Here is a 24,052-nt window from a genome sequence, read left to right as displayed (position 1 = left end):
TGACCATGGGTCAAATACGTTGTTGTGACTGCTCTATTCGGACCATTAACGCAATTCCTTCTCTTGTTCGCGTTTCCGACAATGATTGTCTCTGGCTTGCTAGTACTGGTAGTGCAATATATTCCTTCGTATAAAAGGGCTATGGGCCACCGCAAATCATACTCGCTCATTGAGTCTTCTACGTAATCTCCTTCCTTCACTAGCAGTCCTTCTCTAGCAATCATGTTCTTCTTCCGCGTACTGACCGTAGCCTAGGCATTCTTCCTCGCCACCAGCCCAACCCTCGCTTCTCCAGCACCCCTCCAAGCTGATCTCGTCAAATTTGATACTGACTTGTTAGCCCGTGCAGATGGAAATATTCTCGACATCTTCAGCGACCTCAAGGGCGTCGCCGATGAGATCCTACCAGAAATTGGTATACATTCAACCATGGTGATGACAGTGACTAATGCTGACCTACCATACTATAGAGAGTCTCATCAAGAATAACGCCCTCACACAGGACTTGGTTATGCCCCTTATCAATGACCTCATTGAGGCAATCAAGAACGCGACGTCCGAGTTGGGAGGTTTGGATAAGTCTTCAATCGTTGTAGGAGGTACGAATGAAGAGCTTGCTACCCTCATAGCCGGGATCGTCAAAGTATGCTTGATTATGTTTTCTTCCCCTCTTCTGACCTCATATGTGCCCTAGGATATCTCGGGCACGATGGACGGCTTGACAACTGCCAGTGTTGATTTGTCTTCCTTGGACTTGGGCTCGATCCTTCTGGACGCAGGCGATGTTCTTGCAGGACTGGTCCTCACTGTCGTTGGATTAGTGGGTGGCCTTCTAGCATTGTTGCTTCCTCTGTGCGTATTTTGCTTTCACCGATTACGGGCTGATTTTGATATGGTTATAGGCTCCTTCCCGTCGTGGGCCTCCTTGTGACGATCGTTGTGGGATTATTGGGCGGGCTTTTGGGTCTCATTCTTTGAAGGACAATTTTATACTAATACCGAACAGACGAGTCATATAATACATATATAGTCCATGTGGATTATTCATTTAGGCAGGCGCAGTTCGCTAAACAGGTCATGAATAATCTTTAGACATAGTGATAACCAACACGTACTGCCATTTCGAATCTCAGTACAACGTCGCTCTGGATACTCACTGTTTCACTGTCGCGAATTGCTAGGATGACTGACGTTCCTGAAGTGAGGTCAATATGGATGTATAAAGGAGAAAAGGAGGGATATTGGGCACGCCTGCAGAAAGGTTGACGGTCCATGTTACGTTCGTACCATCCTGTTAACCTAGGTCTTCGAGTATGGGGCCATCCGGGTCGCTTCCTGGAACGATGCTACGTAGTGGTAAGTAATAGGTTATAGAATTGTGGATAAGTAGTAATACAACTGCGGAAGGAATAAGGCAGAGTGGTGCGTCTGAGAGCAAGATAGGACTTACGACGTGATAAGGTGATGCCAATAACCAGGTCTTTTCGTTATGGGTGGCACATAACCGGGGGAATACGAGTACAACACGGCACCGCACACGCCACTGGAGGAGGGTGTCATTGCATTGAACCAGGGTGTCATAACTGCAAGAATTCCGTGAACGTCGACAAGGGTGTGCACCTCAAGTTCAGATGAAGCTCACGGTGTATCAACAGCGAGGTCCGACTCATTGCCTGGATGCTAAGTCGGTGTGTGAAATAATATTGCCAGCAAGAAGAAAAGTGAGGATGCCAAACCCATCATGTATAGTACGGTAAGCAAAAACTCCTGTGACGGCATCGCTTGTGTCTGAGGTAAATGACGGTATAAAATTTCTAAACATAATGTCCCGGGTGACCCCGAAAAATCCACGAATGATAATCTCGCCATGACGATCCTCGTTTCTGAGCAAGTTCGATCTCTCAGAAAGCGCAGAAGTACACCAACACATAGACGCTTCAGTGAGGTTATAACATATGCTTTCAAGTTTCCTTAGTTAGCTGGTCAGTGTCGCTTCAGTAAAATTACTAGATGATAGCCGCAAAATGCACCTACTACGAGAATTGAATACGTCACATTCCAGGCGGCTGCGGTGGTCCACCTGCATTTGTGAAATGAGCTGCACAGTCGAGTCGCCGACCTTTATGCCCGACATTGTGGAACGGTCCTGTATGTCGAGCTCAGTGGGTCCGGTTTCTCTAATGTTGAATCGAACCTTCTATGGGGAGAAAAATATAGCAAGCCAGATGCCATGCATAGCAAAGAGGTCGGTTCTAATGCGATACTGTCCGTGGTTACCATTCGAAAGAGAAGAGCTGAGATACCTCATTTTAAGAATCTGTTAAGTACGTGGTGGTTATTAGCAAGCAGAAAAAAGAGAAAGGCGTCTACAAACCGTTCATTGGACTGACTGCCGCGGGTAACCATACCAAAGCAAAGTTCATGGGAGACTCCCGAACCACGGGTTACCTCCTGTTTGCATTCAGCAAACCGTAAACTGGCTGGGGTGCCAAGGATCAGGACTAGAAATTGCACCATAAAACACACTGGAAAATACCAAAATGCTCTTGTTTAATTTTCGAGTGATACCAGAGACGACAGAGAAAGCCGACGACATACCTGATAGATATCGACCAGTTGACATTGCATCGACGACTGGATCGACATATCATCTCTTGAAGGTGTTTATGTAGAAACCGCGCTATTCTGACGAAGGAAAGGCGGATCTTCCCGAAAGCCAGTGAACATGCACGCGTCGCGACATTTTATGGGAGAAAGCGTTATTTGCGAAGGTGGATGGGGCCGTGATACGGTATTACGGTAACGAAATGAAGCGGGCGGAAAAAGTTGTTCCCACGCCCGTCGTTGACGATCAGTCGGTTCCCGGACCGAGCTGCCGACTCGAATCTCTTTTCCTTCAACGTCTTGCGCATACCTTGATTTTGCTTGCTATTCGTGGACGGCTGCCATATTATCTCTACATCCACCGCGTATGTTGATATTAATTTTTTGACTTTTTCCTGAGTGTCTCATAACTGCATCGACTTTTTTTCCCATTTTTTCCCTTGGGGTTTTAGAGTTGAAATCGGAACCAAGCGCTGGAGAAATCATCCGTAGAGATCTTATAAAGACAAAAGAATATCTGGCCTCTTTCTATAGGTCTGCCCCTTTTTTGTTACCGATCTTGCGGCAATCACGGCTTTGAAGTATCAATATCCTCGGCGCTATATCATTCAGTTGTGGGACAAGTCCTCGGAATGATACTATCTCATGCGTAATGGCCTTTTTTTATGAGGCTATAAACGAAAATGATGATGCAGTCGCTGTTCAAGCTTGTCAAGCATAGGTGGTTACACAAACCGAACACGAACTGAAAGACGCTTTAATAATCGTCAACAAAAGTCTGCTAGAAATTAACGTTCTCCTGGCTCATCCTCAACTTCTTCGAGGTCTGCAACACATTGCTATGATTGCTACTCCTCGAGATAGAACCTATCTATCACTACGGACCTCTTGTTTGTGCGAACTTGAATTAGAATCTGACGCTGAAGCAGCGCCAGGAGACCCCGATAATCTCCCCCCTACTTTATCCGTACCCAAGTGAGATCTGTAGTGCCTTCGCATAGAATTGACATTGAACTGCCCTCCACAGCCTGGGAAAGGACATGGGAATGCTACATGTTCTTGTAAGTCGACCTTCATCATGGTTCTTAGTTAGTGATGTAACTCACGTTTTGCGCCCGCATGGGTGTTCTCATGTATCTTTAGGCTATTCGACCGATTGAAATACATCCCGCAGATTTTACAAACGTGCCTTCTGCAACTCGGAACATCGGTATTCTCCAAGTCTTCGTCCCCTTCCCCTTCGCTTGATGTCGTGGTCGAGTCGCTAGTATGTGACGGCCAATGGCGCCGTAAGATGCTGGAACCTGAGTGCCCAATATGCCTGAATGAAACAGATGGCGGGTTTGTGTCCGGGCGCAGGACGTGGAGGGATGAAGATGCTTTGCGCTTCCCGTTGATAGACGGTGGGAAGGATGGGATGAGTCTAGGCGGTTCATTGCCTTTTACACGTAGCCCTGGCGGTACCCTGAAGAGGTGCTCTGGAATATAAAATGTCAATGGGAACTACATCTAGCACCTCGCCGAGTGATACCTGGAAACATGGCCTCCAAGCTGGGTAGGGAGATAGTGGTCATCTTGTGGTGGTAGTAGGGCGCCAATCTACCTAGGGGCATGCCAGTTATATTATCCTCTGCAGATCTCGGGGAATATGTAGGACACCGTACAATCTCACATCTATCTCCGGAATCAATGTGGATCCATCTCTGGTTAACAATCATTGTCGCAACCTCTGCGGCTTTATGTAACAATCTATCATATATTTGGGAGTGTCCAACCACCATGCTTTCGTATTTCTGGTCTGGTATCCTGGTCGTCTTGGAACTTTCTATGCGCCTCTCAGCTTCATCAACTGAGGTGGAGGCTCCGGCCTCTCTTTTGATGTCTGCGGCATCAATCTGATATGGATTCCTTTCGAGTCATGTTGGAGCTTTCAAGCGGTCTCATACTATAAGTGAACACATCTCGCAATATTTGCGGTGGGCAATTTCGTTAAACTCAGAACCGAACCTTTAGTTGAAGATTTACGCAGCATTACAGTTAAGCAAATCATTGTCTAGGCTGGCCCTTTGACCGCGACTCTTCTGTTACTGATCGTGTCGAGGATCTGAGTTGAGAGCAGAAGGCAGAAAAGGTTCGTCGGGTTTGGGGTAGAGGTCGCAAGACGGATACTAATGAAGGCCGTGATAACGACTACGGTGACTCTCGCACAGGGTGCTAGTACCCAGGGAGTACCATCATCCAACTAAGCGTAACTAAGTGTTACAATGTGTACAGCATTAGGCTGTGTGTTACTCTCAGTATCCATGCGCATCAAGAAGGCTATGTCCAATCTGCAGAGCTTCTTTAGGGGTGTTGAATTGACTGCGGGGAAGGCATACAGATGATTCCGTCGACACGGTTACTCCGAAGACTTTTCAAGCTGACTACAATGTAGAAACAGCATTGCAATCCAGAACGAACGTCGTTTTTTAGTGGGTGAACTTGGCGTATTTTTCAGTTTGCGGAGCAGCAGCGGGTAGTGATTGTGGTTGTATAAGATCGCCTAGGTAGATATTCTGCAACGAGCTGTCGTTGGAAGCCTGTCATTGATAGTTTGATAAATATGTCCAAGAATTCACGGTTATTTCAGATGACGGTGAACTCGATAGGAAAATGTTAACGGTAGAATCCATTCTTGGCGTTGCCAAGGAGTTACACTTGTACCAGACTTGCTTGTACATTATGTCATGCCGTGGTCGTGTAGGCCTTAGGAGGCACCAGGTATGCAGGTACGAGTTCCGCGAGTAACTATAAAGCGGCTTGCCAGGCTAGGCACCAGGGTCGAGTTTTCTTAGATCACGCAACGATCATCGTGACTTTGCCGCGAACCGTTCAAGTACAAATTAATTTACAACTACCCTCCCGGTTAGTTGGCTCAGATGAGCAACAAGGAAACTGACGGACCGCCATGACCTTTATCACCCCAGCCATATCTAGGTGATCCTAGTATGGTTTCGGTGTGTTCAAATTCAACATCCAGACCTTCGGTATCGTAAACCTATCCGATTGGAGTGTCTCGGATCCATCTGAGTGGCGTGTCAGTTTCTCTAGTGGACGAATAGAAGGTGCAATTACGACATATGAAATGAAGGGTAGGCTCCCAGGTCATCGTCAACTCTTAGCCTTGGTTTCACATGTCCGAGGTCCGACGCACATACATTCCACTGTACATTATTAACAATCTGTATCTAAAAGTAAACAAAGGGGGTGTATGATTAGTGAACCAGTCTTAATCGTCCTCAGGGTCGTCCCCACCCTTTTTCCAACCAACCCTCACCAACTCCGCCTCCCACGGAGAACTGACTTCTCGGGGTGCTGGCGGAACGGAAGTCTTGCAACTACTTAGAATAAAATCATGGAGTAATCGGTTAACACTGGAAAATATCAGTAATCGCATTAGTAGTCTAAAGCAATTGCACCCACACATCTCCATGCGTAGCAACGCCAAAGTGTGGAGCATCTGGTATCGTAGCCAGGCTAACCGTGACTGCAGCAGTCCTTCAGCTGCTGCATGAACCTTTCTGAGTATTCTTGGGGGTATGCGATATCTCCGAGGCAATGGACCAATTTGACAGGGACGCGTATCCGAGAAAGCTGGTCCTTGGTATACTCCTTTCGATTGGTTAAAAAATCGATTGCGCCTCTGTCGTACTGCTTAAAGGTCTCCGGAACAATCTTCTTCAAGATTAAAGGCAGTGCTGATAGCGATCGAGCCTGAAACAACGGTTAGTCATAATGGAATAGGGAGACATGAGGCACCCACGCCTTCGCTAAGCTGTTGGGTTTGTTGCTGAAAGATAATTGCTGGATGCCATAGACTGAGTCAGAGATGGCCGCCATATCTAGTTCGTCTGTCTTGTAAAGCTCCCTTCCAGCACTCTGCTACTTCCCGCCGGCCATCAGCGATATCTGCTGGCTATCTGCAGTCTTAGTCTTTTCGGCTTAAGCAACATCGATGAGCGTACCTCCTCCAGCCCCAGCGGCGACACGAGGAAAAGAGAAGCGACTTTGTTGGGGTAGTAGACAGCGAGGCTGATCGCCACCATGGTGCCCATCGACAAAGCCCACGATGTGGCAGGCGGGTAAATCGATCTCGTCCTGTTGAACCTCGCAATTCAGTTACGTCTCGTTGAACAAACAAGTCAATTACCATAAATAACGCGACGTCCTCAGCAGCCTCCCTTGCACTGTAGCCTTCGGGAATTTCGTCGCTCGTCGTCAGACCATGTAGTCTAAGGTCCAACGCAACGCAGTTGAATCTTCTTATCTGCGGGTCCTCAAATTGTCCTATAGCACGACTGTAAAACTCAATTGCTAACGGCGGTAAAAAAGACATGTAACTGACGTTGAAAGATCTGTTGTCCGTGGTAAACCGCATGGATGAATAACAACGTTGGTAGACATTCATCGATAGACGTAGTCGACGAAGCTGAGGGTGTCGATATTGTGTAGTTAAACACGATCTTTCCGGTACTCGACTCGACACTGGCTATAGGCATCCTGACAGATAGAAGTTGAAAGCGCGGGGAGGTTGAAAGAAACCGGTTTTCTTAAATTGAATTGCATCCGTTCCCCACTACCTTGTGAGAATCCTTGCACTCATGTGTCAACAACGAAGAATATTTCCAACCCATATAGTCTTCGGTATCATCTCCGATCTCCAAGTGCACATGAGATCGGCTCGTTCGAACGGACCATAGGGACGGCTACGCATAATCTTCAGGCAACGGACCGAATCTATAGATTTGAGCGGAAACGAGCAATGACAGTTGCTTCAATGAGACGACGGAAAAAAAACAGCACACTGGCCCTGAAGGAAGGACCGTTCAAAAGCCCCACCTACATTGACTCATGGAAGAAGTCGAAGAAGGCGAGCGTCAGGGCTTACCTGTGGCCATAACGGGGACCTTGCTTGTTTCTTCAGATGGGCTTCTTTTCTTGGACCCGTGTCCTTATTTCTCGATAGACATGGATATTCCTCTAGGGCCTACACAGAAAATATGGTATCTCGGCGACATAGAATGTCTCGAGCTGGAAAAGGCTCAGGTAAATTATCCAGCATCTGGAAATGTCCGGGATTTCCGAGGACAGGACGCTAAACTTCCCCTGACAACATAACATGCATCAGGACTGCGATCTGAAAGCTCGGATAAGCGGGGGTAAAATTGCATTGGTGAGAAAGGCGTAGTCTGTCAGGCACGTATGAGCGAGCGTGCGCGAGGTTACAGTGCGTAAGAAACCATTCTTACAAAATCGTCTTACATAGTCGGACCGTTCTTCTCTCCGGACCTTCTCCTGGTGAACGACAAGAATGCTTAAATCGCCAGGTCCGTAAAGGGTGTTTCCTACAACAAAGCTGCGCCGGCTCTCCTCAAACCACATGCTCATCTCCAACAATTCTCTTTCATCCTTGCTTACATCTTCAGTTTTCGCTCGTCCATGTCTACTGCGCAAAGCACACGTAATGTCATCGCCATGCTCATGCGGAAGGATGACGGGAGGAGAGCGAAAACTTCAACTTCTGCATTGAGCTGAACCGTACCACCAGTATGAACACGGACCAGAGAGTAGCCGGCTTTGTCGCGACAGGCCGCTGTGACAGACGAGTAAGGAACGACGGCGGTGGAGTCGTCTTGGATATGATAGGCACTGTGTAAGATGGCGACACTCCCAATGGTCTAACGCAGCATAAGAATAGCGGATCGGATACCACCCCACGCAAGGGCATCCAGCTCGATTGAAGCACTAGGGTGTACGACTTTTCGTTCCTTTCTACTCGACTTGTTCCGCCAAGAGACTGAGACGAGAATATCGGCGCTTCGTCCTACAACTCAATGAGGTGAGCATAATCAGGAGGACATTTGCATGAACTCACCTCAGATAAAGATTTCTTGGAAAGAAACCGATGACGTTCATCATCTACTTCCTCTGCATTTTGAGAAGACATCGTCGTCACGTCAATTTCCCATGTCAAGGTGTCGATGGGGACGGAGTGTTGGTAGGATTCGTATCATAGGCTACAGGGGAGCAGACCGTCTAGATCTCTGTCGGTTGGTGCTGCCGAAGAGTCAAGAGCTTCTGCTATAGCAGAAAATATGCACGCGCGAAATGTGTCTTGGCCCGGTCAGGACTCATCGAGAGCGACGCACACCTCATGAGTATTGTGATATGGGCCCTCGAGTCACCGACCAGTAGTAATGAATGGTATGACACGCATTTGGGAAGTGCGAAGAAAATACATTCCTCGTCGTTTATGGAATCTGCGAGTGTGTATACATAAAAATGCGAGAAAAAGAATAATGATCGTGCTTTGCTGTATGTCCTAATAGGATTTCTTCTCCTACTGCCTTGTGACAGGCTACTCACTGCAGTGATGGCTACATAGACGCCCTGGGGCTACCCGGAGTTTTTCTGGAGCATATCTTGAAGCTTAACGCTGATTGGTCAATCATGATATGCTCAAGGTATACTCCAGAAGACCACACTGGTCTTATGTTCTCGTCACCGCAGTGACTTCGCAACTGCAACTGAATGAAAAACCAGCAAGAGATCAAGTGATCTTGAAAAAAGCCAAGACATACATGGTTTCGGTGTACGTGATAGGAGTAAACAGGGCTATGACAGGGACCACTGTATAGAGAAAGATCAAAAGCGACGGGGAACAGCAAGGGAAGTATCTGAGTCCCTTGGGACAAACGATCCGTCTCATCAAACGATCATTCTTTCTTCGCAATCTGTGCTGGGCTGCGAAAGGTGAACAAAAGACAGGCCAAGGCCTCGCTGGGTTTTGGGACTTTTGACGGGGTAGGTAGGTAACTGCGATAACGAGAGGCGACGGTCATGTCTGTTTTGAGTGACAAGTGTAATCTTTGAAATCCTCTCTTCCTTGAATTTGCCAGCATCGGTATAACGAGCAGATGATGGGTCATTGAGAAAGATGACATTGTGGTGCCTTGTTCGTAGCCAACTGTATTAGCCACGAGATTCGTTGCCTGCGAAGATACAGTGGAGACGTGCCCATTCCTCCTGAATGTATGTTCTTCCTAACACGCCGATAATCTTCAAAAGGCCCATTCACGTTCCCAAGGCTCTCTTTGTTACGGCCTGTCGTCTCCGGAGCCTCGAACCCAGCCAGCTTTATCCACCGCCGCACCGACGTTCACCTTTAGTGGCTATGCCTGCTAAGAAGGACCGGAGGGGAGCAAGGGACTTCGAATATTGCACTGGCCCGAGAGAAGCCAGGTTGGAGTTATCGTCTCGGTGGGTATATGCAAGGACAATGGTATCGCTCGGTAGGAGATGCATAATAATCTTTGTTCCGGAAGATAATGGCCCCGGTGTAATGACGACCAGCATTGGTGTCCACGTCCAACCAAGAAGAATGATACGAGCCAGCTTAGTGCATACCAAGGCCGGCCGACTACTCCTGGACCAAAATGTGTAGCAACGGAAGGCGAGTTGCATCACCACGGGAGTTGGAGAAGCTGCTGACGTTGTAGGCTATAAAACGTAAACGTGCAGGAGAGGGTCGATATAGGTGGTGAGGAGAATGGGATTTTTGAGAATCTGGACGGAGATCGGACGTATTGTGGACTGCCCTCCCTCGACGGAACAAGGCTAATCCTTTCAGGCATTCCCTTTTCTCTGGACTGGTAGACTTCGGCTATAGCTAGAAGATGATGGGCCGTTGAGAAGGTTATATTGTGGTGCCCTGTTCGTAGCCAATTGCGGTCCTATAACAACCACTGAGAATCGTCACCAGCGAGGATGAAGGAGGCGTACCAGTTTCCACTAAATGTATGTTCTTCCTGCCACACGATACTCTTCAGCGTACTTCTTCACCTTCCCATGGTTCTCTTTCGCCTTTTCCTACAGCTTATCACCGGCCTTGATACCCTGGCGGCTTTGTCTTCAACGATTATACCGCCAGTCGCATCGTTCATGCCTGTTAAGAAGGGCTCCAGGGGAGCATAAAGCGCGTAAAGAATGAAGCAACGGAAGCCTCGTCGCGTCTCTGCGGGAGTTGGGAAATACTTGCATGCTCCCGGTATCATGCAGGCGAGGGTCGATATAGCTGGTAAAGCGCATGGTGTCTGTCGTTTCCTCTGCGATTCTCTCTTCATCTCCTCTGACTAATGAAACAGGTGTGCTTTTTGTACATCCTGGAAGCCAGTTGTGAATGAGATTCACAGCCTGCGAGAAAAACTTGATTGCGCACCCTTTCCCTATTTTTTTCATTATCGCGCCATTACGAGACCGTCGTGCTACAGCTTCGAACGGAAGTCCCACCACGGCAATGAGTAGTATCGTCGACGAGGTCTTTTGCGTTGGCTTTGGTAGTAAGATAGTGTCTGCATTATTCATGAGATTCCTCACTCTCTGCAGAAGGAAGGAACCTGTATAACGCACCTGCCAGTGGTGCACCTCAAGTTCAACCTCCCAAGTGCTCATCGACATCGACCAATACCAGGAAAAAGACAGTGTAAAACGAGATCAAACTCTGATTATTGGAAGCCTAAAGAAAAGGCGGCTCTGTTGCCGGCGGGAAGACGGACGACTGGTGGGGATTGCCTGACGAATTCGATCAAAATCTAAGGCAAGTCTAGGGCAAGTGCTCAGCGCTCAAGCGCCAGAGCGGTAACGGCGATTCTTCGTCATCATTTTTTCACGTGCACTTGGGCCCGAAATTGGAGCACTGAATTTTTGGAAGCTGGGCAATCTAAGTCCCCTTGCGGGTTCAACCGAACGTTCAATATTCAAATTTCAACGCGAAATAATAAATTGTGAAAAGCGGTTCGATATCCCAATGTTCATTAAATAAAAAAATGCTATTAAAATGCATATGGACCCTGAAGGCCTGAACCGAGATCGATGATGCGCCAAATACGCGATTAAATGATTATGCCAAAGGGCCCTTACTCGTGAAGGAAACTGGCTGAGATCCCTCTTCCTGTAAGATTCATCTATGGAGAGGTGACGCACTCAATCCAGTGCCTCGCGTCAATCAGCAGAGAATTCAAGGCGAGATCAATGAACGCCTGACGGTTCGAAGTCTTAAAAGTGATCAGGTAAAAATAAGAACACGGCGCAAACAACTGTAGTACCACAGGAAGCTCTTGGACGAGCACAAAATTATTTTCTGCGTGTAATTGAGGTTCAAGCTTCGAACCTCGTCCGCATATCACTGCAGTGATTGAAATTTTTATCCGACGAACCAAAAGTTTCAATGATTCGAATGCTAAGCACGAGGAAAATACGAGGAGTCGAGGACTCAGATCATACACCAGAGGGACTGATAGATAGAACTCAAGATTCCAAAAAGGGTCACTGTGCCGAAACAATGGACCCACTCAGGAATTGAACCCAGATCAACGTGTAAACGCGTAATTGTACGATTGCACCAAAGGTCCCTACACCTTAGGCTCATTGCCTATGGCTTTCATTCGAGGATGGTTTGAGGCTAAGAAAATCCGAAACCTGATGCATACAGTTTGCTATTTAGGCAGGTAAATTCAGTCCGGTAAACCTAGCCATGATACCGGCAGCAAGCATTGAAAGATGCGGCGAAACCGAAGTTAAGACAACAGTGATGAAGGTGATCTGCGCGAGACCGAAGGCTGTTGAGAGGAATCCAAGCGAGCCAAGCGGTCCTTTGATAGATAATTCGCCCCGCTAAGCGGGGTGAAACAGGCCATACACTATGTTTGCAACGAAACAGTTACAGAGAGGGTCAGCCACAAAATGTTCCGTAAGACGCTCCATCGCCAATGACTTTATTGTGTGGACGGTCGAACCCTAATAACCCCTTCATTCGCAGTTTTCCCGGCACTCTCGTTTCTCCCATGATACGCGTGCCGATGATTTTGGTCGCAGTGTAGGTGACACAGCGCGTCAGGAAAATCTCGAAAAACGTGACGACCTTTCAGAAGGTACTCCATTTGAAGACCAGAGATTGATGACTTGTTGGTTGCAGAGTGCCTTGGGTGAGGCTAAAATTGAGGCCTCTACTTTTCTTCTGTGAAGATGGCTCGGTTTTCGAGCGCAAGGAAGCAACGAATATCCTGAGAAAACGCGAACACAATTGCTTGGGAAGCTCGTCGGTCGCAAGTTCAAACTCAAATTCAAATTGGTGGATAAGGAATCAACATCGGGCCGAATCCCGAGCTTCGGTAGTTACTCACTCCTCGCAACTAAGGCTGTTGTTCATTCAAACTGATTCTCATTCTTAAATTATGCTGTGTACACTGAGTGTTCTTTATTCTCCTTGGTAGCTAGAGTTTTTAATCATCAGTACTTAAGACTGAACTTGAGATTTCATCAACCAACAAATCACATTTTCACGACGACAAAACGGACCGGTAACTATACAGAATGATAGCAGAAACAATATAACAGCACCATATTTAGACGAGCAATAGAAAATCGAGCACCAAGCAACGACAAGCTTCAGAATCAGGCTACAACGGTATGGAAAAAGAACAATGGAGATTACAGAACTAGATGAAAGCGTGTGTGATCTAGTGGTACAGTCCGAGGTGGAAAGATGATAGCGAGGAAGCATGGGAAAGCGAGAAAACAACGGGGAAATAATAAGCGGAAAACAACGAGGAAAACGCTTGAAAGCCAAATGAAATAGACAGCAACTGAGATAGGACGAGGATGTGCAAGACATCAATTTTTGAAAAATGTTCGTTGGTAACACAGCAACGTTTTGTAGCCTTCGACCACCCTAACTCACCAACAACCGCATTGTCAATGTCTACCATAGGTTTATGGAGTGGGTAAGACCTCCGAAATATAACGATTCGAGACGATGTTGTCTCCGATGAACCGGACATAAAAGCAAGGGTCTTTTACCTCTGTCGGAGGCAGGGGCTGAGAGGTCACGAGCCACTTCAGTGTGGGTTTTGGTGGAGAGGAAGGCCTGGCGGCAGGCGGGGGACTTGGGGGTGGCGTAGGAAGAGCTGGAGGTGGCGTAGGAAGAGTTTGAAGTGTCGTAGGGATGATCAAAGGTGGGAGATTTCCAGCTGCGACTGGACCTTGACCGACTCCACCATGAAGCGAGGGTGACAGCCTCAGAGGAAATAGATCAGGTCTTTGATCGCGATATTCGCGCGGAAGCGTACCGTACAGGGTAGACAGGCGAGGTACGTCCGAGCTGAAGCGTGGGTGCCTAAGAAAAAGATCCACAGGGAACCGTATCCACGAGTTGGGATTCTTGGGGCCCTGCCATGAAGGAGGAGTGTGCCAAGTTCTTCGGGGAGGGAGGAAGTCATGGTTGGCGAGGATGAGGAAGCTGAATGGGTTCGTGGCGAAGGAGGATCATGAACGTTAGGCTCTTCGATGGATGGCAATGAGTTGGGGGTCAGCGGTGTAGATATAGTAGCAACGTTGACCGCTGAGGTTGAAGAGATTGGTGGTGGAGACAGTGGCTCGGAAAGGCGCTTGGATGATGAAATGCGCATCTTTTTGATGCTGCATCAGCGCTGCAATGTCGTCCGCAAAGAACAACGACTGTCTGCACATGGAGCAGATCCCTTTCGAGGAGTTCCGGACTAGAATACATTACGGTGAGTGTGGCTATCGATGCAGAGAAAGGTCCTCCATACTGCCTCCTCCTGACGTGATTGACGATGTTAGACTTCTGGAAGTCTTGAACACCTGCAGGTAGGGTAAGCCAGGCATTGGAAAAGGCTGGAACAAATTCGAGGTTACGCATATTGCAGGAAATTCAGAAAAAGGAACTCCTCACGCTTTCTCCCGAGCCTCTCCGATGAGATGAAGTCCTTTATGCCGCTTGAGTTCAGGGTCACGGCCGAAGCTGCTAGGGCAATCGCTACAGGTGAACGGTCGAGCGATATCTGGTCGCTTTCGTTACAGTAATCGAGGGAGATAAGTAACCGTTTGAATGCTATAAATTAGGCCGGACTGATCTTCATGGCACGGGAGACACGTCGATGCGAAGAAGAGCGGGTATATGATAGGAAGGGGGATGAAAAGATGAGGGATAAAGGGGGATGTTGTCCCCCCTGATTTGACCTCATCTTAAGGTGTGGCTATCTGTCAATTAAGTCGGAACCGCCGAATTTTCAAGGTCCGTGCAGACAAATACAGATAACCTTTGTCCTCGTAAACTATAGTTCTGGAACAAGGTCCATGCACGGTTGTCATGTGAAGCCGCTCGAAAAGAAGACATAACTAACCCTGGTTCCGCTGATTTTGTAGTGCGAAGCCTTGTGGACCAGTGACAAGACCAGCGCTTATTTCCTGGTGACAAGGGAGCTTCGGCCTCGATTATCAGCTGCGAGGCTTCAATATTTGAGGGAAATTTACTTACAGGATGGAGTCAGAATAATACGACGTTCACCGTATACATGTTCGACGGAAACTTAGAATAACGGCAAGTCTTTCCGGGGATGGTCGTAATCAAGGTCAAGGTTCAGAAGCGTGTGGCGTTGTCAAATTGAACGGTAATTCCATCGATAGGGGATGAAATTCAAGCAGGCGTTCGTACGCCGACTCGGACGCGGTAAGAAACAAAACGTTTTCTCAGGGATGCCGGCGCGGCTTGAAGCGAGGTTAATATCAGGATAACGTAGCTTGTAGATCTCCCCTGAACCAGAACAATGAATTAAGCCTGATATGTCTCGAGCTGAAAGTTCTGACGCACCGAAGTTTACGGAAGCGCAGGTGAGTGTCGGCGGCATCCACGGGGACAAAGTCAAGATAGCCAGTTAAAAATCTGGTTTAGCTCCAGTTTCTCTGGCTAGAAAGGGGTTCCTGGTCCAGAGATCATATACCTGGGTCGGAAATTGGAAGGCGGCAGCTCGCGCAAGAGGTATTTCCGTCACGTGATCTAGTACTTTGTCGTTTGGCTTTTACCACGACGTCGGGGCGGTAGGCAGTGTTCGGTCTTGCTATTGTGTCGACGTAGCTCGTAGAATTTGGGGGAGGTGTGCAACTGTAATAGATGAATAGATGACAATCAATATTTGTCCCAAGACAACTCGGGACGTGTCACATACTTTGCTTCCAGACGCCAACGTCTGTTCAGGTGGCAAGCCAGAGTGGAGGAGATATTTGCTTGCTACCGCTTCATCGATCGCCTCATTCTGGACCCTCTTATCGACCTTGAATAAGCCCTCGTCTCCCGGCAGACTCGAAATTCCAGACAGACTCTCGCCACCACTATCATTCACAGACGTTGTTTACTCTGGAATTTAGTGAGCGCCTAACGCCTCTTCAATATGGCATACACCGACGGACAATGCATTGATTAGTTGACGGACTAGAAATTTCGGAGCAGGGAAGAGCGTAGTCCTAGGTGAGCATAGCCCTTGTGTCAGTGACGACTTTCTTTCCAACTAGCATCGGATGAGCCACCTTCAATTCTTGCACCCCAACACCCACCGGTACGACAGCGCCAGTAGCTTGTCCTAGGTCGTTCACTGTTCCCAGCCATGGCCGTCATCTAGAAATGTCTTCAGACGATTGGGAAGATCGATGACTTGTATCCTCAATCATCGCCACCCGTCCTTGGAATTTAATAGACGACGTTTCCCGCTGGGTTCTCAACTTGTCCCAGACTTTTCTTCATCCGACTCGATTTTATTGCTGTGGCTGGTGGTCCAATTTCAGCACATGCCACTCAGTCTCTTGGACTTCGCCACGCACCGGAGTATTCCTACTCGAACCAGCCTATCGAAATGCGAAGCAGGGACCGGGCGGCGGGAGGTGAGAGGGCACGGTTATGACAAGCTAGAGATCTGTATACTGTTCTCGTTTCTCCGTCATTCAAGGCTAGTCGTCGAGGTACTTTCGCCGGACCTGCGCTTTTCAATAATCGACTTGAAGATGGTACCCTTTACAGTCGCAAAAACGTTGTCCTGCGTCAACTTGTCCAATGCCCCAACGGAATGGATGAAGCGACTGGACGGCAGGCTTCAGATGTGCCAACTCTGTGCAAAGGCAAGACCATTGCACGGCTATGGTCGCTGTTCTCGGTTCCAATGTGGGGGGCCTCTCGCAGGTTTGTGGGAATCTGTTGTACGCCAGGTCCCTCCATATCAAGGTATCTTTTTCTGATTGAAGAATACAGAGATGCGAGCTCTGTCCTTTCCATGAGCTGAATGTCATTTCTTCAACGATCTGGACGTCGGCTTCGAGGTGTCAATCACAGAGCACGAATCTTTTGCCCAATGCGATTGACCAGAGCACCGAGCAATTCTCTCCTAAGTAAAAAAACGGCGTATCATAACAGATGCATCTTCGTCTCGGACATCCTGTTGTCACCATTTTGCATCATGTCAGACGACGAATGGTGAAGCAACCGGAGATCTGGCCATCTAGAAACGCTTGAGACAGTAGGTGTGTTTATGTCGGCGGTCGCAGAGATTATTCAAGGAAAGAAAAGCAGAATACCGAGGTATGCGCAATTACATGGTATTTTGAACTGCTGACTGAGTAACAGATGGAGCACGTATCGAAAAGTCTCGGCTAAACACAGACGCATCGGTTGGCAAATTTCTGCAAGCGGAGGACCATTTTCATGCACAATACGTCCTTGAGAAACAGTTGCAGGTATTTCGCCGGCAGCGTCGAGGAAGCAGAGAAGTGTAGAGCTGTTTGTATGAAGCTTCACTTCGTGTCTGCACCAGAATTTCGTACTCTATCTGCTCGTCGTCATGCACGATGGCCTACACAGTGATATGGCTCAGCGTCTTTGCCAAGGCTCCCGTTAGAGCCCTTCAAACTACGGATCTGCCGGACTTGGCACAGAGTGGGAGGAGTCTGTCGTGGTCGGCGACAGCTAGTTGACAGCTAGAGTGATCATCAGATAGGCCCGTCCGAGTCGACGGGTCGAACTCTTACCCCTACAGAACCGAGCGCCAGCCAAGGATCATCCATCTACACAAAAGAACTTAGTCTCTCATCGACCTTAGCAAAGGAAGCCCTTACCAGACGAAGCACGCTGATCCTTTACGATGCCTCTACTCACCAAGGCATGAACTAGATCAACAGGACGAGTACCTGCCTTGACAAGTGGTCACCGATACAGGTTCCTTGATGTCAATTGACTGATCAAATCATTAGCTTCCCGGTGCCAGACGTAGAGAACACAAAGCCTACCACTCGAGTCGACAAGCAAGAATATATTTATCTGATTCTTGCATTTTATGTCCACCCCTCCCTGTCAAGGCACTTCCTCCGGATGCAGAATATAGAATTGCGAGCTGTGTCCTGGGTACAGTCCTCTGGGGGGAGGTACCATCGCTAGGCGTCCTTTCACGGGAGGAACACCATCTCTTCTACGATTCAGATGTGCACGCAGGCTCGGAGACATTAATCGCAGAGCACGAATGTACCGTCCAACGTGAGCTTCTGTTACTAGTGTTGGGATTTGGCAATCCGGCATCATGCCGAGGATGCTTATTAAGGTAGAAGTAAGAGGAAAAGCGTGGAAAGTTCTAGTAAAAGTACATTTAGTATAAAAGTAGGTACTTTAGTGTAGATCCTCATGCGTTTGCAGAGCTCAGCCAAGCGCAATACTATTGGCTTGCTACCACGCATGTGACACTGGGAACGAACTGATACCCCGTTCTCCAACAACTAGCGGTCCGAGCAGCGACCAATTCTAGAGCCATATAAAAGCAATTTTCCCAACCCGCAGAGTATACAGTACACCATTGAGAAACAGCTCTGAGAATTTAGTCGGCAGCTAGTCGGGAGGCGTCGGGAAAGCAGAGAAGTATACGCCTGTTTGGCTGAAGCTTTGGTTTGTGGCGGCTATCGCCTTTGGATCGTCTGTCTTCTACTTCGCGTATGAAACGGCACATTTCACTTTGTCTGTTCTTTGTCCTTACGATGGTCTGCACCGACATATGCCCAATGTCTTCGTCAAGGATACAGTCGTGACTCTACAACCTGCTCTATGCTGAACCCCATTTTCGTGGTCCCAGTTTGTTACGAGCACGATGTCGACACAAATCACCTCCAGCTCGTCGACCTTGCCAGCATACTCCAAGATACAGAGCCTTGTAGCACGGTGGAACGTCGTATAAGACGAGAACTCTCGCTTGCTCCGTTGTCTTTGAATCTAGGCGTGAAAAGGGCTACCATATGCACCACAGCAACAGCAACTCATGGGCAAATTGGTATATTGCCGGTGTGAGGCCGAGGAAACTGCTGCTATATAGGCCAGGGTGAAGACGCTGCAGAAATCCAGGCTGAAGAAAGTCGGGTTAATTCACAATCGTTGGTCGCTGTCGAAGGTACGCTCACTTCCCTTTATCTATGCACCTAAGCTTGATTCATCCACAGATCAGTCGGCTTCATGCTAAGATATTCATATACCATATACCCTTGAATCCTTCAAAAAACAGCACCGAGAATCGCCCTACCTTCCTGCTTTCGAATGCATTGTGAGGAATACGTGCCTGTTGAGAAGCAGATATCATCGTACTGCCTGTAGAAAGTCTTGGCTGGACAGCGGATACCATGGTTGCAGTATGCAACTTTCTAATGATAAACACCATTAACGAGAAAGAAGTCACGAATGCTTGCAAAGATGAACTTCTTTGCACCTGCGCCAAAAAATGCGCCAGGTGACCGGCTAGTCCCGGCCTGGGCTGGCATTCCAATCTCACACCAAAATAACGCCGCGTCCTTTCTCCTTGTTGAGCATTTCGTCACTCCGCTGCACAACTGCATGAATTCGTCTTCTCGCCGTCGTTCTCGCCTGATTGATTGTAACTGATATACCTTCCTCGCAAAGCTTCCCAGATCCCCGTCCATCCTTCGATTGGCAAGGCCTGTGCTTCGACTTTCGTTGTTCGTGTTTCATACTGGTTTCCTCGTCATTCTTCGTCAGTCTGTGGCTCCGTGATCCGACAGCCTATCGGCTCACTGAAACACCGTTTTTCTATAAGGCTATGGGGGCTGTAGTCCAGAACTTCAAACTTCGAGTTCAGGTTCGATAGATTCGCCGGGTTCGGAGAGAGGATCGGTGATCCCTCAAAGTCGGAGGCTGGTATCGAACTTTGATTCGGAAATTGCGTGTCTGCGTAGTGTGCTCAAATTCCCAGGCTTTCTTATTGCGGACATTGAAATATAGAAGAAGTGTTTACCTGGCCCTCAGGATCAGTATTCACCGGGCCAACCTTCTCTACGCGACCCTTCGCTCTGTGGTGCTTCGCCTTTTGTTCAGTGTTTTAATGGTCGTCCGGGAGTAAGCAACGAGTCACGAGCGGAAGTAATACTCAACGGGTGCCTGTTCTCAACAAAATCAAAGATCAACAGCTGTACTCGCCTGCAACACCAGCCTGACGATCTCTCGTAACGTACAAACTACCAGATCGAAAATTTCTAGAGCTCCTTCTCTTCACGTACCTATCATAAAATGTTGCTATTCTCGGCGGAAATCGTCATTACGATATCCCCCAATGGTATACGGGGCTCGAGCTGACGATGGCTATGAACTCGAACCTGTTCCTGTGTTGCTAATGGGGATCACGCGTAGTGTTCCTTATTGTGACGGCACTTCCATGGGACAGGGACAGATTTGCAAAAAGCACGAACAAAAAAGAATCAGCTATCCTGACGCTTGTACCCCAGAAGGGCCGGGACTCAATTGCAAGGCTGCTTGGTTACATATTTCTCTCGCCGATGTCCCTCCACTCTTTGAGGAATCCCCACCAGTGTTTGTATGTTTTTAAAACCTTGACTCTCGCACTTGCTCGACTCTGCTCTTCCGCAACCCGACAAAAATGGACCATCAAGTCGGTCTTCGGCTGTCGTTTTGACCGACCTTTGAAGTAAGGTTGGCGTTTGGGTCGTTTTCGACAGCTTGGGCGTCGTTATGAACTAGGTTTCTGCGAACTTGATGTGAATTTGTGTTATGTTTATGGCGTCGCCGGCTATTTTGGTGATCTCAGAACCCCTCTGCGCACCTTTGAGGGACCCACGGTTCGGTTGATAATGAAGTCCGATGTTTCATTAACTTCCCTCATTACCAGGCCTAGGGAAGCGGTTGCAAGCTTCGAGCCCATTTTCTGATTCCGTGACTGACCCCTGCATCTCAAAAAAGCTAGATTTCGTCGTTGAGTTCGTCGAAAATCATTTCTGACTTTACGACGTTCTAATCTTTGCTATCCTTGTTTGTCCTAGTAGCTGGTGTCGGGACCCACCTGTAAATTGACTGGCTACACTGTGGCTTTCTGCCATCTGGCGCTATCCATGTCCCACTCACGGTGCAGCGAACTAGCCTTACCTTGTAATAGCGATACTCCGATAGGTCGAACACTTTCTGCTATGATCTTTCTTCCGATCACGCAGTTTACTGACAAATCTGGCCTGTTCCTATAAAGAATCACTCGAAGAAAATCTCTGCTGCCGGTCTTGCCAGTTTTATAATAGGAAGGTCTTTTATGGCGTCCTTCATCCTCCCACTACCTTTCAACATCGCCTTCACATCCCTTCTTCGCTTTTCCTGCTCTTTCACAATGTGCCGCCGTCGCCAGTAAGCTACACGGTCACCTTACCATTGCATCCGCTCACAATAACTCGTTGCACAGAGTCAGGAATGTCTATACTCGATGTGGACACGCTGTCAACCTGGTATGTTTTTTACGTCGGACACATCCACCTCCACTGATCGTCATTACCTTAGCCCGAAGAAATTGTACAACTTTTACTGCAATATTGCGACAATCCTCTCAATTTTACCACCGTTTTTAGATTTCGTGCGAGGAGTCTACCTGCAAGTTTAGTCTTTTCCATCCTGCGAGCTGCAAGCCGCCGGCTTGTCGGCAGACCTGTTGGCAATAGTATGTCTCGACTGTTCCCATCCAGTGCGGTGCGACTAACTAATATATTTCAGTTGTCGTTATCCTGAACAGTATTGTACGACGACAGTTTAAATATTTCTGTCCTTTCCCGCTAACATTCTTGATAGCCCCCCACATCGGTTCATATTGCCCCTGGTTGCAATACCAAGGCTGTTGAGCTGCAGGTGAAGCATCCCTTGTACCATCTTGCCTCCAAATCGTAACGCTGATGGTTTCATATGTACTAGCATTATACATAAATATTGGAATATCCTGCGTAAAAACTTGTAGTTCCGTGCCTCATCTACATCAACCGAGCCGATCGGGTTTAGAAATTTAACAGCTGGCGGTATTTATATCCCACTATTTGCTTCACATCCGGAGTAAAGGAATAAGGGTGCTCGCGCATCCGATGAATATAGGACTCGGACCAAGAATCGTGAGCTACGACAGTATGCTTTACTAGAGTTACAACCTCCCTGGTCCCACTGATCAGGCTATCTCGGGCTCATAAGTGTCAGTAATTAGCTTCAGCGATAACATGCGTCGCGGAGGCTCAAGAGAACAAAATTCGAACGTAGGAAATGGTACCGACATAATCGAGATCGAGTCTGATACCCCCCAAAGAATTACGCTGTTCATATCTATCGTTTGTGGTCAGGCCCCAGGTTCTTTAGTGATAGCCGGTTGTTATGTGAAGTCCGACTCGGAATGTTATTTTGAACACGAGGACTACTGTGCCTCGGTCATATCGCAACACGGAATCAGGACAGAGATCAAATTGTGAGCTCGAACCATCAATTTTCAACAGAACAACATATTCACACGTTCAATAAAGAACATCAACTTGGAGCATCTGCCTTCTGCATTGGACGAACCAGGGAAGCTGGAAGATCAACGCATTTCGATTTATCAGTTCCTTGAACGGAATGACTCAAATCCGCATCATGGATGCTTGCGAAAGAATGATGATAAACTTCCCCAGGAGCAGATGTGGGTCGACGATTTACTTAGGGTTATAATAACCGGACTGTACCTGATCAACATCAGGTGAGCCACTGGTCATTGCTTTATAAAAGAGTATCGAACTTGGTAAGCATTCGAGTCTTGATCCCACTTACTCTTGAAAGCTGTCTTTAAAATGCCAGTCTGATATTGGCACTTCGTGATACACAGCATATATTCATGTCCCTTCGCAAACTAAACCGACATCGCCGCATCATTTTTTTTCTCAGGCTGCCTTCTACGCTGTCGTCAGGTCAACTTCCCTCGTTAAATGCCGGCTTGAACTCGCGCTGGTTTTAGATGGCGTTTCAAATCACAGGGTCCCGATTATGAAGGACGCTTACTTTAATGCTACTTGCTTCACTGCATAGTTCCATTAAAGTAAGCGATGAATCTCAGGACAATAATAGGGTTCGCTGATTCGTAGCAAAGGAAAACTCATATGGTGTCTCATAGACAGACGATGATACACACCTGTTGATGAGAGAGAATGACGGTGTGTATGATTTACTTTGCGACTATAAAAAGTTAGAAGTGTAGCCTGGTCCTGGCTGCCTGCATACATTCGATAAACCGTTCCATACAGCATATCCTGCTCAATGGCGAAAAGCAAAATATATTCAAATCTGTAGATGGTTATATCTTGACCGTCCTTCCCTCAGTTTTCGGAGACAGTGACAAAAGCAGCTGCGACGACGGAAGTTGGCAAGAAGTTGGAACGATCACGATTTGTCAGCATCGGCAGATGCCGCATGTCCGGGCGGCGCATACCAACACCAACACCTTCTCTAACGAGTACTTCTCCCGGGATTTTGTTATATGATTCCCCCTTGTTTTCTATCGCCTCTCCCTGGCATGGCTCATTCTCCCTCAAATGATTTCTTCCCATTCCTTTGTTGGCTATCTATGATGATCTGCTTTTTCTGATCTTTGATCTGTGGGCGCTTAATTGCAACTTGCTGCGAAAACTGGAAGGGGGTATTCCCCATTCTTCTAGTATTACTCAGGCTGTTCCTGTTTGTTCTGTGGCAACAGTTTCTTCTGGGGTGGGAGCATTTTTGGCGTTAAACCACAACACAAATCTTGAATAGGAGGTTCTTCGGCTGCTCAGGACGCCGAGCGATGCTATTGCTCATCAAAATTCGAGGAAGAGAAGATTTACCCGATCCTCAGGTCTAGACCCTCCTATTCGATCTACAGCGGCTTCTGTGCTCTTTGCTCTAAGGTTTAATGTAGTTTCATTAAGGCAAACACCACGATCTATTCTTGACAGTTTAGACATACGACTCAACGGAAACTCACGAAGTTAAATCCTCACAGCTGAAGTTATGATCCGCCCGCAACCTACAAGGTGCCGGGTCGAGAATTTCTTAAGCGTTTAATGTCATTTTCACATCCCTGCCATAGGCACGCAATTTTTGGCGGCACAGATGGTGAAAATGAATCTACATCCTAAAGGATATCCCGGTATTCAAGTTGATGACCGTCGTGCTCTCGCATCTTGTAGCGCTCCCGTCATAAAGGGGGAGAACATATGCCGACCACTTGTTCTCCGACGCGTTCTCTTGCAAGGCTTCTCG

At 47.8% G+C, this 24,052-nt stretch overlaps 6 protein-coding genes across 6 annotated transcripts; 2 read left to right on the top strand and 4 right to left on the bottom strand.

Moving 5' to 3' along the window:
* Positions 1–5: 5 nt before the first annotated feature.
* EV420DRAFT_1643312 (uncharacterized protein) lies at positions 6–978 on the top strand (the record flags this gene model as incomplete). The annotated part of the gene is made up of 6 exons (XM_060477483.1): positions 6–128; positions 204–224; positions 256–415; positions 471–643; positions 695–852; positions 903–978. The coding sequence occupies 6 exons, from the start codon at positions 6–8 to the stop codon at positions 976–978; spliced, it is 711 nt and encodes a 236-aa protein (XP_060330248.1).
* A 2,414-nt stretch (positions 979–3,392) lies between these two features.
* Positions 3,393–4,205, bottom strand: EV420DRAFT_1748299 (uncharacterized protein; the record flags this gene model as incomplete). The annotated part of the gene is made up of 4 exons (XM_060480232.1): positions 4,136–4,205; positions 3,711–4,082; positions 3,490–3,632; positions 3,393–3,443 (listed from the first exon to the last, which is right to left on the bottom strand). Exons 1-4 carry the CDS (start codon positions 4,176–4,178, stop codon positions 3,393–3,395), a joined length of 609 nt encoding a protein of 202 aa, XP_060330247.1. The 5' UTR covers positions 4,179–4,205.
* A 2,208-nt stretch (positions 4,206–6,413) lies between these two features.
* Positions 6,414–7,318, bottom strand: EV420DRAFT_402888 (uncharacterized protein). Its single transcript, XM_060481984.1, has 4 exons — positions 6,989–7,318; positions 6,794–6,930; positions 6,609–6,741; positions 6,414–6,552 (listed from the first exon to the last, which is right to left on the bottom strand). The coding sequence occupies exons 1-4, from the start codon at positions 7,140–7,142 to the stop codon at positions 6,467–6,469; spliced, it is 510 nt and encodes a 169-aa protein (XP_060330246.1). The 5' UTR covers positions 7,143–7,318; the 3' UTR covers positions 6,414–6,466.
* Positions 7,319–8,057: 739 nt separating this feature from the next.
* On the bottom strand, positions 8,058–8,590 carry EV420DRAFT_1643310 (uncharacterized protein; the record flags this gene model as incomplete). The annotated part of the gene is made up of 3 exons (XM_060477482.1): positions 8,058–8,321; positions 8,354–8,467; positions 8,519–8,590. The coding sequence occupies 3 exons, from the start codon at positions 8,588–8,590 to the stop codon at positions 8,058–8,060; spliced, it is 450 nt and encodes a 149-aa protein (XP_060330245.1).
* A 4,371-nt stretch (positions 8,591–12,961) lies between these two features.
* EV420DRAFT_1545531 (uncharacterized protein) lies at positions 12,962–14,691 on the bottom strand. The gene is made up of 4 exons (XM_060473272.1): positions 14,396–14,691; positions 14,168–14,337; positions 13,974–14,075; positions 12,962–13,869 (listed from the first exon to the last, which is right to left on the bottom strand). The coding sequence occupies exons 2-4, from the start codon at positions 14,207–14,209 to the stop codon at positions 13,414–13,416; spliced, it is 600 nt and encodes a 199-aa protein (XP_060330244.1). The 5' UTR covers positions 14,210–14,337; positions 14,396–14,691; the 3' UTR covers positions 12,962–13,413.
* Positions 14,692–20,967: 6,276 nt separating this feature from the next.
* Positions 20,968–21,795, top strand: EV420DRAFT_402680 (uncharacterized protein). Its single transcript, XM_060481983.1, has 4 exons — positions 20,968–21,160; positions 21,216–21,258; positions 21,311–21,467; positions 21,521–21,795. The coding sequence occupies exons 1-4, from the start codon at positions 21,069–21,071 to the stop codon at positions 21,643–21,645; spliced, it is 417 nt and encodes a 138-aa protein (XP_060330243.1). The 5' UTR covers positions 20,968–21,068; the 3' UTR covers positions 21,646–21,795.
* Positions 21,796–24,052: the final 2,257 nt, after the last annotated feature.

Source organism: Desarmillaria tabescens, assembly GCF_030435595.1.
Source record: "Desarmillaria tabescens strain CCBAS 213 chromosome Unknown EV420scaffold_19, whole genome shotgun sequence".
Classification (NCBI taxonomy): Eukaryota; Fungi; Basidiomycota; class Agaricomycetes; order Agaricales; family Physalacriaceae; genus Desarmillaria; species Desarmillaria tabescens.
Note: the sequence above shows the minus strand (reverse complement) of the source record. Positions and strands in the feature narration are given on the sequence as shown.